Here is a 14,135-nt window from a genome sequence, read left to right as displayed (position 1 = left end):
GAGGTCAGAAATTTTTGTGCATCTCAGCAGAGAATTTCAATTTAATGTACGTATTTTAAGTGAAATTTTCAATATAATTCAATGGTAAACCAAACTTAACGAACAAAATGTTCATTCAAGCCGTGATTTCGTATTAAAAGGGTTCAACTATATTTATTGCCTTTTATAATTAAATATGCACAACAACTTTTACACAACAAAGGACATCAATTTCATAAATCACCACTAATTTAAATGTTAGATAAATATACAAAAAAAAAAGCATAATAAAATTATCAATGAGCAGTTTCATCTACAGCTAAAATTCTACATTTGTGCAGCATTTTATTTCTTGAGTGAAAGAAATAGACTTTGTGATGTGGCTGAGTTAAATATCCAATGAGTAGGTAAATATTTTTTGAGTATTTACCCGAGGCCTTTGTAAATACCTAAAATCTGAGTATTTTTCCAAAAAAGTAAAAGGTAAATGAGTGATATTTCTTTAGATATAATTGATACTAGGTGCAGTGATTAATCAAAAGCAATCGGGAAATCACTATAATCCACCATTTGCTGATTCTTCATAATCAGCCTATTTTTTCTAATATTTTGGTGAACTTTTTCTTTTTAAATAAAATCATTTTAAGTATGAAATAAATGCCTTTGCAGAAAAGTTACAGAAAATATTACAACATTAATTATGCTGAATGAGGTTTTTTAGTAATAAATAAATGTAACTTTCTTCAGCATAAGATAACACATAATAATTGAAGGGTTTGGAGGATGAAGGGGCTGTGTTACATTTTTGGAAAAAAATAGTCTAATTCAATAGATGAAATAGTTACATGCAGAACTGTTATGTAACAAAATCTGAATAATTTCAATACAGCTTGAAACAAAGATATGAAGAAGATGAAGGGGCTATGTAACATTTTCCTGCTAAAGTTATAGAGGATGAAAGGGTTATGTGCCCTTAACCTCTTCTCCAATGGAGCCTGGACTAATCATAATAACATAACCCCTTCATGCATTCAGCAGGTGGGTGTCATGATAGGTTTGAAATATATTTTTGCAGCACTTTTGTCTTTTAAATTCAATTGATTCTAAAACTTTCAAGTACTAGTCGTCGAAAAAATCCGTACGTTATTCTTCATAATAATAATAAAAACAAACATTGACAAACTTCAACTAGCAAATGATAAAATAAAAGTTTGACAAGTATTAATTGTAGTTATAAATTAAATTCAATAGAAAAAAAATACTTTGAGGGAAGGCGTGCGTTTAAGAGATGGTGTGAAATGGATCCATGTAGAAGAATACGGTTTTTAATTTTTAAAGAAGAGTATGATCCGAACACTTTTCAAAGAAGTGAATATAAAGCGCTACTTGAATCAAAAAGCAAGCTTGGGAGACATTTCCCAATTGTTTGAAAAGACAGAGGAGTTATCAAATGAAAAAAAAAAGAAAATATGAAAGACCAGCTACAAATTATCCCGGAAGAATACAAATGCTACTACAATCTGTTTAATGATAGACCACACCATTGATGCAAAGTTTTTTTTTTAAAAATTGTTATTTTGATTGACCAGCTTAGTTAAAACTGGTTTGTTTGTTTTTTCTTTTTGTCAATTATTTCAAGTTATATATGCTAAGTTATTTTGTTTTTGTTCCGAAATGGCCCAAATTAGTCCACTTTGTGTTATTTTCTTTCGAATCAAAAATAGAGCATTGCAACGATTGAATTTATTTACATCTTGCCTTATTCATCCCTTAAATAATTTACAGATTAAAAAATGTTTGTGGATGAAGGGGTTATGTATACAAAATACATAAAAATATATATTATGAATACAGGTAAGAAAATAAAACTTGGTACATAAAAAATAGGCGTCATTAGACTAATTTCATATGCTTACTTAACGACAAAATCAGAAAACAAAAAAGTTGCAAAAATAAAACTTTGAACAAAATTTACTCTAAATTAGGAGTTTGTTACATAATCCCTTCATCTCCCACTCCCTTCAATTAGTACATAATAATGATAAAAAATAGAATTAAAAACAAAGTTTATTTATTGAATTGATGTATAGTTACAAAAAATAAGGGATTATAAGTCAGTCATATGCATGTCTATCGATTTCCTGTTTTCTCAAGCCTAATTTTTTCTATTCCATATTGAACTGCACAAAAATACAATGTTGTACACATCTTATCTGTCGGTACTTTCCTCCACACCCTATCATATTGCTTTGAGATGGCCTTATAACTTTCATGAAAATATAAGTTCTTGGTTAAATGGCTACTAATATATAACTATAAGTCACAATATAAATTACAAGTTTCTACTGAAAAGGGGATACTAACTAAATACTCGAATTTTCCTACCCAGTTAACGGATACAATTTTTAAACAATAATACAAAAATTGGTCAACAGAATTTTAATAAATTTTTGAAATGGAGAAAAAAAAATCATCACTTACAGACTTAAACTTTTAACTAATTCTGAAAATTCAAAATCGTAAAAAAAAAGTAATGGAAGAATTATAGGATTAAAAGAATATGAATCGGTGGTCGATTAATCGGCAGATCACCTTTTGCGGATTAATCGACAATCCACCAACTTGTTTATTGGTGCATCTGCCATTGTTACATACACATCTATTGACCTTTCAAATGCCAATTTTCCCAAATGGAAACATCAAATTAAAAAAAAAAATGCTTAAAAAAAGTTTTGCTTATGGGGATTTTAAAAAAATGTCGATTCACATCAAAAGCAAACTTGATTTTTCAAAAGAAAAAATATTTCTCTTTCATAATAACTGTCGGCAACAATAATTTGCAAAAACAACTGTTTTTTGTCAATTTTCAGGAAGATTGATTAAAGAATTTATAAAAGTTTTTAAAAAAAGGCAGATGCATGTAAAATGTTGCAGTAATAATAAATAGAGATTATGGGGAAGGACAAATAGGATACCAAAAAATTTGTGTTAGAATTGTATTTTCTATAAGCTATCAAACTTCGATGTTCCCAAACAAGAATACTGGCGTTATTCAGCATACAAAATTAGACAATTATTGCTGCTTTATTAGTTTTGTTATGTGAAAAGTAAGAGTCTCATAACTGGCATGAAAGACTATTCTGCCGTGCTAAGCACAGATGTGGTATTTGCACATTTTATCAAAATTGAGTTATTGTCACCAGGTGGTCGTTAGTAATTTAATTTACCTAAATGTCAAGTTTTTTGGCGATTTGTGAACGCGAAATATTAAAAAAAGCTTTAAGAAAAAAGTCGTAACTGCATAGTTTGCGGAGTTTGCTAAGGCAATTTGAACATAAGTGACAAATACTAAGCCTTTAAAGTGGTATCTGCGCAGTTACCACTTTTTTCCTTAGTACTTTTTGTAGATACGACTTTTATACCTTAGTAAAGCAGCATATTTAAAAATGTAGCAGTTTATTGTAACACAGAATATTAAAATTAGTTTACTGTTGAATAGTTGATACAGGTTGATAATAAAAACTAATACAACTTTGCATAATTGTTAAAGTAAACATTTAGCTTGTTCTATTTAAATGGTTATTTAAAATGCAAATTCTAAAAATGAAATGCATGTAAAATATTCATATTTAATTCTTTCATGCCAAAAAAAAAAAAAAAAAACGCATTTCATTCTACGGCCAGTAATATTTTTATTTAAGTATCGTCTGCTGTCAAAATTATCTTCATGATCGGTAAAAATGAATCTAGAAAATAAAACATTATAAAAAACACATTCTTTGAATATAAGAAACAGAAAATTTTTATGGATTACAGTTTTAACAGTCCGGAATTTAAAAAAAAATCTTTCAGAGGGTAGATTCTGTTAGATTTGTATTCACAAAATAAAGCGAAACAGCCAAGTCTAAAGAAAGCAGATGTTTTTAGTATTATTTAATGATACTTTGAGCACGTTTTACTAAGCTATTTTTGTCGTATCTGTGCAGATACCCCTAAAAATGCCTAGTAATTGTCACTTACGGTGAAAATAGCGTAGTATATGAAAAGGTTTTGAAAATAAAATTTGTCGTAAATACATTTATTAATTTTAAATTAACATTTTTACAAAAATACTCTCTTACAGTTTTTAGATAAGTTATTTACGAAACAACTATCGCAAGTTGAGCATTTAATTAAGTCATTAATCAAAGAAATGAGTTGTAAAACTTTAATCGTCAATTTCTCATTTTGAGCTCTACTGCAGATATCACATCTGCGCTTAGCACGGCAGTATTGATGTGTCTAAAAACAAGTCATTGACATTTAAATCTTTTACCCTACTTTTTTCTTGCCCCCCCCCCTTTAATTGGCTAACAAGTAAAAATGACAAGCTTTGCGTTCTTTAATGCAACCCTACTATTGCCAATCTGTTCTTTAATTTTACTCTGAGTTTCGCACCATTATAAAAATGAATGCTTCTTAAATACAGTGTGACCAAGTGCCATCTCCCAACAGTCAGACTTAAATTGCAGATTAGTTTAAACGTCATGAACTGAAAGAAATAAATGAGATTTCATTTTATTCATAAGATCAAATCCATCCTATATCAATTGTCAATATAGTTGGATTTAATTGCAAATTAATAACAAAAAAGAAATTTAACTCTTTGTATTAGATCAATTTTCAAAAATACTTTAAGAAAAAACAACCATGATTTTAGCTCTGCATATTTAAAAATGGATTTTTCCACATAAACTGTTGTAACATTACCTTTTGCCATTGCATCTTTGACTAGCTTGCCATTGGACATTAAAGGTAAAAGAGTTTCCAATACTGTTATCTGACCTATTCAAAATAAAAAAGAAAGCAATAATACAGATTATCTGAAAAGTATTTAAATTTTATAGAACTTAATTTATAATCAAATTCAATTTGCAATATCTCCAATTTTCAAAACAGTTACCTGTCTAGGATTAATTTTTAGACATTAAATGCTGAACAATCCATTCAGTCAAATGAAAGTGAATGAATGACATGACAAATAGTTAAGTTTTACTGCTTAAGAAAACTAAGATATATCTGCACAACGCCAAAGTAACTGAGCAAATCAAAATATGTTGTTGCAATTTATATGTGAATATCACCAGAGCCTGGTTCGATTATTGCAACAGCACTAGGAATCAGAATGAGAAGGCACTCAGGATGAAAAATGTGTTTAAAAGATATGTTTGTATACCTAAATGATGAAAATGGAAGGGGCCTGTGACATTATCTGGTAAGGAGGACCCATTATTAATGCAGGAGGGCCTGCTCTTGCTTAAGATAGGGTACTCCTTTAATGGTATCTTTCTTACAAGCTCAAAAAATTTTCTGACATTTTTGCAGGAAAACTAAAAGTTTGCAATTTACTAACACTAAATAAATTATGTGTGAACGGCCAAGAATGAACACTAGAAACACAACTGGAATAACAACTAGACAGTAAAAACTCATCAAGGAACTGAGTATAAAGGACTAAAATTAAATTATTTTCTTAGTGATCTTTTGTACATGAGGAAAGAGAATGAATCATGTTAGAGCATCATCTGAATTCACACTAAAATATAATACGCTAAGATAAATTAGTTCAAATATTTTTATTAAAAAAACTACTCTTCAGAGATTAACTATTCAAAAAAAAATAAAAAATGCATCAAAATAATACCAGCCAGAATACTTACGTGCAAGTATAGTTACTAATGTAAAAACACTGTACTATTTATTAGTATTATCAATTATTCTTATGTTTTTAATCATTCAAAACAAATCCAATGAGGTATCAAAAAAGAAACAGAAAAAAAGGAAACACAATAAAATAATGTAAATTGCATAAACAGTATTAAACTGTTAAATGTTTGTTTGAAAATAAGTTCTTTAATTTATGACACCAAATGCCTTAGAAGTGCTAAAAATTGCATCTCAATCTGAAGTTCATATGCATTTAAAGAATCAACATAATAATGGGGGAGGGAAGGGGGGGGGGTTACAAGTTTTTTTTTTTTTTTGGCAGAACATTATGATGTATGCAACACATAGAGCTAACATTATTTCTTTCAAATTATTTTGATATATACAGTAGAGCCTTTTTTATCTGGACTAACTGGGACCAGAGGCAATCTGGATAGTCAAAAATCTAGATAATACAAATGTGACGACCAGCAACAGGCTCCTGGCCCAGCTAGGCTGGTCCTAGTCAATTTATTAGTCCTCAATGAAGATCAATGGTCATCTTAAAGCTGTCCACCCCTTGCTCATTACCACTTCTTCCGGTAAGCTGCTCTAAGTGCCCCTAATCCTACTAAAGTAGTAATTTTTCCTTATTTCCAGGTCAGCCTGAGATTTGAATAGCTTAAAACAATGACCCTCGTCCTGTTTTCCCTGCAAAAATTTAATCCATTAACATCATTCATTTTGTTAAATTTAAACAACTGAATCATGTCCGCTCTGATTCTCCTTTGCTCCAGGCTATACATATTAAGCCTATTAAGTCTGGAATCATAATCTAAATCTGAAAGTCCCCTTACTAGTCTAGTTACCTTTCTCTGAACCCTTCTGATACAGAAATATCTTTCCTCAGATAAGGCGACCAAAACTGCACAGCATACTCCAAATGGGGTCTTACTAAACTCCTATATAAAGGCAGAAGAACCTTCTTAGATTTGTTTGAAATAGATCTATTGATAAACCCAAGCATTCTGTTGGCTTTGTTACTTACAATGCTGCACTGTTGACTAAACTTAAAAGTCCTGATTTATTAAGATCAGATCAATTACATTTTCTGCTTGACTAATGATTGAACCCTGTAAACGATAACTTGTACACTTATTTCCATGAACTAAGTGTAGCACTTGACATTTCTCTACATTAACTGCCATACCCCCTTATCTGCCCACTTAGTAATATATCCTCTTGAAGCTGTTTTACCTGTTCTTCATTTTCTACAATCCCCATAACTTTTATATCATTAGCAAAACAATTTATGCTTCCAGAAATATTCTCATTGATCTCATTCATAAAAATAATCAAGAAGAGAGGCTTAAAACTGAACCTGAGGAACCCCTCTTAAAACATCACTCCATTTAGAATGATTTCCCCTCACAACTCCTCTTTGTTTTCTTCCAATCAGCCAATTTCTAACCCAAAATCAAGTTTTTCCTCCTATTCCTTTATCAGCCAGTTTGCTGAGAAGAGCAACATGCAGTACCAGCTTTCTGAAAATCAATATAAACAACATCCACACACTTTTTGTTATCTGAAGCCAAGGTAACCTTGTCATAGAAAGGCAATAAATTAGTAGCGCACGATTTACCTTTCCTGAACCCATACTGCAAACTAGTCAACAGACTATTAGTCTGTAAGAAATTCATAATTTAAATTTTGATCAAAGTTTTGAAAATCTTACAAACCACTGAAGTCAAACTTACAGGTCTATAATTCCCAGCACTACCTTTAGACCCTTTCTTGAAGAGCGGCATTATGTTAGCCAGTTTCCAGTTCTCTGGCACTGTCCCTGAGTTATACGAAGCATTGAAAATAGGTAGTAAGCTAAGTAAATTACTTACTGTTCATTACAATAAAAAGCCATGTTTTGTAACGACATAATATAGAAATGTTTGCAAGACATCAAAAACAAGACATAAAATTTAAAAGTAATTTTTCACATCCTTTCAAGCATGTCTATTATTTGAAGCATGGTCATGCAAAAGCTCTGTCATGAATAGATAAATATAAAAAGCGAATGTTAAGTGAAAATTATATTCTTGCTGTCACAATTTAAAATCATCAATATGGTATTCAGACTTATTAAAAGGCGAATCTAATCTGGATAATCCAAAGATCCAGATAAATGAGGGCCAGATAAGCGAGGTTCTACTGTATTGTGTAATACTGAGAGAAAAAAATATATACATCTTACAGTTTCTTTAAATTTAAGACACTTACTTAAAAAACTTAAATGCACTAAGTAAAGCATGAAAATAAACTCAATGTTTATAAGATGTTTAAACCACATAAAATAAAGAACGCTTCAAAAAACACTTACTAGCAGAATACTGGAAGGAATGTAGAACAAGTAAAAGATAAACGAGAACATCACTAGCAGCTATATCATTTACACATTCTTGATTGCCTGTTACACTAGCTATTACCTGAAAACACATTTAACATTTGAAAAGTTGCTGTCATTAAAATTATCAGTAAAAAATGGATAAATTCTTTTCCTTTAATATCATTAACAAAATAATCAGTTTAAAAAATCTATTTTTTAACTTTGCTGAGCTAGTAAACTGAAAGGCTTCTATCACGCGAGAATTTATATAAAAGTTATTTATTTGTTTATATTTAAAGATATTGGAGAAAAAAAGTAGCAATTAAAATAAAAACACATAAGTTAAGCAAATAAAACAAATTAAACCTCTAAAAAGTTAAAACATGTTGACTTAAGTTCATAAGTAGGCATGTTAAAAATTTCTAATTCAAGACAATAATTGTTTAGGAGTTTAAAATTTAAATTGATAAAAATGTTCAACATAATAAAACTTAATAAAATAGTTTTGACATTTAAATAAGACTCTAAGAATCTATAATCTGAGAGTCTTGCATGACACAGCAAGCAGGATGCAATTGACAATGTCAGTGCAGTAATTACAAGTAATAAATAAATTTAAAGATCGAATCTGCTCAAGGATTTTAGCATTTATTGTTACATAATAGGGAGCCCCAAATAATACTACAGTATCAAATTGTACAACAACACACCAGAAAAAAAAAACAAAGAATGGTGAAACCTAATTTTAAATTAATTTTAAAAAAATATATGTGCAATAAAAGGCGACAGGGGTAAAGGATATGTTTTCAATTTCACATACAGTGAAATCCCATTACAATGAGCTTCAAGGGATCGATAAAATATTTTGTTGTAACGAAATCTTCTTAAATGTTCTTTATTTTTGTAAAAGTGTTAATTTTGCAACTCTACAATCTAATATAATTAAATCTGCAATATTTGTTGTTACTAACTATCTAAAATTTTACTAAACACATTATTTATTCTGAAAAAACAAAGAGAAAAGTATTTAACAGTGACCTTTTATTTATCGGTTGTCTTTAGAAAAAGTCGGTTATTTTTCTTTGCACAAGAGATTTCGTCCCCTTACAGACTAAATGCATGGTGTCACTGACCACAAGAAAGTTGAAATCTTGCTGATTCTCCCTTGACGAATTTGTGGGGTACCTCAAGTTTTTTTGCGGAGAAATCGACTGCGCATGGCTAGACACTGGCTTTTGTTGACATACATTGGCTTACGTTTCAGCATGAATGGATTTCTACCTTGAATGGTTCGGTTTTGAAAGTACAAACGGAGTTTTGATGTTACGACTAATGAAATTTGTTTTTTTATTTCCAAAAACCGCATTAAATAAAAAAATATTCAAACTAGCATTGAGAAAAACATTTTGTTGCAACGGATTTTTGAAAAAATTCGTTTCGCTATAACGAGATTTTTCATACATTATCTTAATAAGGTTTTAAACGGGACCGAACGTTTTGTTCAGTTATAACAGATCTTTTGTTCTATCGGGATTTCACTGTATATTTAAAAAATATATTAAGTTGTTCAGTAAAAATATTGATGATTGAATGTCAACAATAAAAGCTTTTACATGATTTTACTAAATAAGTATATGATATGTACAGAACAATATTACAACTGAAAATTATTTTTTCCCGATCAAAACAAAGTAGTGTTTACTGAAGTAATACCAAATGAAAAAGAGACTCTCTTGGGAAAATAATCAAACACATATTTATCTCAGAATAACTAAATTGATTAGAATCCAATTACTTTGGACCTTTACTTACATCAATTGCAAGAGCTTGAACTTTAGTACAATTATCCAATCTTAGAAGACTGAACAGTAGCTTGAAGTGACCTATGCACTGCATTTCCACCCCTTGGGAAAGAAATAATGTATCAAGCTGCGTTATTAGTTGTATCGTAACAACTAAGAGCTAATAATATGCAAAGATATAAATAAAATAAAAATAAGTTAACTTAATGATATTTATTGTTTTGATTGATTATAACTACAAAGGTAGAGCAATGACTAACCAATAACAATAATAGTTGAAAATTACTATTTGGTATGCTTCAGTTCACGTCCACAGTATCTGCTAACATTTATTATTGAGTAGGGGGTAAATAACCATCTTTTGAAAAAAAAAAATTGAAAATCAAATATAAATACAATGAAGTCTAATTTTTAAAATGCAGAGAGAGACCTGACAAATAATGATGATTTTGTCATATGCTGCTTGAAACGTATTAAATCAAGAAATTTAAAAGGTCGGGAAAATATTTAGAAATGGTCAACTAAAATTTGGATGAAAATGCTACAAATGCTTTTAGAGCTATGAGTTTTGATAAAGTCTCACAAGAAAGATTAAAAGTGCTGTATATATTGTCACCTCAGAGCAACAGTAAGATACCTTAGTGTTATTTCTGGGATTAGATATCTTACTGTTGCTCTGAGGCGACGATATGTTGTGTTTCTGCGCCAAAATCCTAAAACAAACACATGTTTTGACAATGTATTTTGTAAAATGAAAAATCTACAAAACAATAAATGACTTAACGTTAATTACTAAATAAAGACGTTTAACGATAAGTACAACAAATAAATATGGTAATAAACACTATTAAACCAAAAAACTGCAAGAATATTGCATACACGTTTTTGGGTTACAAGGAATCTTTGTGATCCCTCTTTGACAAAGCAAAAGTTTTGAACCTGGCATTAAAAACAGCAATTTGGAGCCTGCTGCTTTGTGTGTGTTAGAAACTCAACTTTCTTTCTACACTGAAACAGTTTCTCAACAATTACAATAATAAATAAATAAATAAACAGAATAAAAAATACCCCCGAAACAATGCAAATTCACAAAGAAACGAAATTTTAACGCACACTTATATTCCTCATTTGTCGACAGAAAAAATTAAAAGTAAGTTAAAAAATCGAACAAGAAAATGTTGGACATTGGGAAAGATGCTGAATTATAGATTGCATTTTTAGCATCCTGTTTTCACATTCTGCCCATTTTAATAGACAAGTAGGGCAGTCCCATGGTTAGAACAGGTCCGTGATTTGGCCGATCAGAGAAATGAATTGATTTAAAAATCATAATGCATTTTGGATGTATTCTGATATTTTTTTCCTTAAAATTTATTGAGTATATACCCTATGAATTATAATTTTAAACATTTAAGTTTAATAAAAAACAATGTGATGACAAATAATGGCAAGAAATTAAGCATTTTAAAATAGCATAGAACTGAAAGTTTTAAATAAGTTGATAATTATGGTAAATAAAGAAAATTCTTTAATACCAGGATTATTTCTGATAACATTTCGAAGAGCTTCGAGGGCCATTTCCACATTATTCAGACGTGTTTGATTTGTTTCCGTCTTTACACCTGATGCTACTAATGACATAAGGGAATAAAGGTATTGAGCTTGAGAACACAGGAAATCTAAAATTTCTAGAGTAAAATGCTTCGGATTCTGGAAAAGGAAATAAGAACATCAGAAAAATGTAACCATAAAAGAAAAACAATATTAATACAGTTAAACTGAGAAAATAGGAAGGGATTTTTTGAATGCAATAGTTTTAACTAAACCAAACCCTGTGGCACGACAGCCCGTGAGGACCAAGGCCTACTGTGCCCAACTCAGTTTTCCTGACCAGGAGCTCTGGGGTGCAAGGCATATGTTCCGGTTAGGTGGTCAGCCTAACGCTGAATCCCCAGTGTTTGGTTCCCAAGTGCGCTTGGTACTTATTTTATCGACCCACTGAAGGAATGAACGGCTGAAATAGTTTTAACTAGAAATGTTAAACTTCCAGAAATTTTGAGGTTGTGGGAAAAAAAGTTTTTTTCCGGGCTTTTTTTCTGGAAAAACTGATTAAAAAAGTGTAGTTTTCTGATAATTTTCTTTAAAAGCATAAAATGTTAACTATTAAAAAACGAAATATAGATGTTATACATATGGGGTTATTGGGAGTTTGATTGACAAAAAAGAAGTCATAACGTGGAAAAGGTTGGGAACCACTGATATAGATTGAAAAGACATTTTCGATTTTCTATTTACTGGCTGTCTTTTTATCAATAAGCTCAAATTTTTTTGCCTTAAAGAGGTTTCTTGAAACCATGAAGCATGTGTCAGTAATTTTTACTGTTGTTTATGCTTCTTATGCTCATTTTGATATTTTAACTCTAATGTAAATTATCTTTTATTCATAAAACACTTTAAATTAATAATAAAGATATTTGTATGTTAAATGTCGAGCATAAACTGACTTACCAATTTTTCATTCAGCATTTTCAGGTGATTTTTATTTTGTATTTTATTTATTTGGAATAAAATACAAAAGTTACTTTAATATATTTATGGAATACTTAAAAGCAGTTACATTAAAGTAATAGAACTGAATGAAGCATGGTATTGATAATTTCCGATGTCTTTTGTTACTCAATAGAATTTAAATTATTCAAAAAGCACAAAAATAATACCTCAAGTGGAAAAGTTGGCTGCTCATTATACACACGAACAAAAATTTCACCAATTATAAGTTCAGAACTATGAGCGGAGAATTTGAACTCACTGCCATACGAAGGATCACATTCACCCTACATAAAGAGAAACCAATAATTAATAAATGCTAATTAACAAATATTAATTTGGAAAAGAGTATAGTTTGATAAACTTATAACAAAAATACATCTTCATTAATTATAATGCATCAATATTGAAAGTTTAAAAGTTAAACATTCCGATCAACTTTAATTACAAAGCAGCATTATAAAATCATACTTTCTGATTCAAATAAAACATATGCTGTGGTACTTTTAATAAAATAAACAATGCTTTAAATTTCTGATAGTAAATAATTACATGTGTGTGAGTGACTTACAAATTTTATATCAGAAATTGTGCAAAGAATCCGATAATATTAAACTATTGATTCAGATGATTATAAGATTAAAAATAAAAGCAGGGACTTACAAGTACTTGTAAGGATATGAACAAACCTTGGGTTCTACTGCAAATACTTCAAGGGTGCTCCCCCCTAAGGGCGAAGGGGGGAGCTCAATCCTTCTCAATATTGTGGAGAATCCCCTCCCAAAAAAATGAGAAAAATACCTTCAAAACAAACACTCTAAAAATTTCAATGGCGCAGTCTGCACCATGATCCCCCCTCCCCCAGTTGGGCATCCCTGAATAGTTTTGTGAAACAAAGCAAGAGACCAAACTTAAGGTTGTTTGGTCTTAATCTTATTATTAAATATCATACTTCTCGTTGGAATAAAAATAGATACTTACGGTTCTTATCTTTTCATTTCTCTGAGTTTCTAAAAATTCATTTAATTCAGCTCGTGTCGCATTGTTCCATAAGAGATACGGATTTTCAGTGTTACTATTTAAAATTTTTAAAACCTGAAAATAAAAGAAATAAAATAAATACTTAAAAATGTATTGCAACAGATGCTACTAGGTTATTTATTTGATTAAAATCTTCATCTATGAACCTGAAAGTAGTTTGTGTTGGTTAGTTTGTTTGAATGCTATATGCAGTGGCGTACGTAGCATGGGTGACAACCGGGGCCGGTAATTTGTGGTGTCACTCTCCCCCCCCCTTCCCTCAATATAAACAAAAAATTTTAAAAAATTATAATTTTATGTAAACACCAAAATATGAATATCATGCAATTTTCAGAAACAACTACATTTGTGTTATAACGAAATTTTGAGTGGGTTAATGTACAAAAGACAAATGAATATGGGGGGGAACCCGGCAGTTTTACCTCCGGATTTTTTTTTAATTTGTAGTCTTAAAAATGCATTTAAAGCTTCATATTTTTCAAAAACTAGCAATTCCACTTAGGGTGTCACCCCCCTCCCCCCCCAGATGGGTGACACCCGAAGCGGACCCCCAATCCCTGCCATAGTGACATTACTGCTCCATGTTATCATAATCTTCAATCTATGGTGATAAAGCAAAAAATTGGAAAGATTCAATATAAATTAATTACCATTTTCTAATAATTTTAAGTAAAAAATATCTTTTAACAACACTCAATTTT

General features: G+C 30.2%; 1 protein-coding gene across 1 annotated transcript in view; it reads right to left on the bottom strand.

Moving 5' to 3' along the window:
• LOC129226542 (dnaJ homolog subfamily C member 13-like) overlaps window positions 1–14,135 on the bottom strand; it is a 114,488-nt gene that overhangs the window by 20,885 nt on the left and 79,468 nt on the right. Inside the window, exons 38-43 of the mRNA XM_054861152.1 lie at window positions 13,375–13,488; window positions 12,564–12,680; window positions 11,382–11,556; window positions 9,857–9,948; window positions 8,043–8,144; window positions 4,729–4,798 (exon numbers count right to left, since the gene is read on the bottom strand). Coding sequence (XP_054717127.1) covers window positions 4,729–4,798; window positions 8,043–8,144; window positions 9,857–9,948; window positions 11,382–11,556; window positions 12,564–12,680; window positions 13,375–13,488 — 670 coding nt within the window. The remainder of the gene's footprint in view (window positions 1–4,728; window positions 4,799–8,042; window positions 8,145–9,856; window positions 9,949–11,381; window positions 11,557–12,563; window positions 12,681–13,374; window positions 13,489–14,135) is intronic.

The sequence above is a fragment of the Uloborus diversus genome, chromosome 7 (genome assembly GCF_026930045.1).
Source record: "Uloborus diversus isolate 005 chromosome 7, Udiv.v.3.1, whole genome shotgun sequence".
Lineage (NCBI taxonomy): Eukaryota > Metazoa > Arthropoda > Arachnida > Araneae > Uloboridae > Uloborus > Uloborus diversus.
This window is presented reverse-complemented; position numbering and strand designations above follow the sequence as displayed.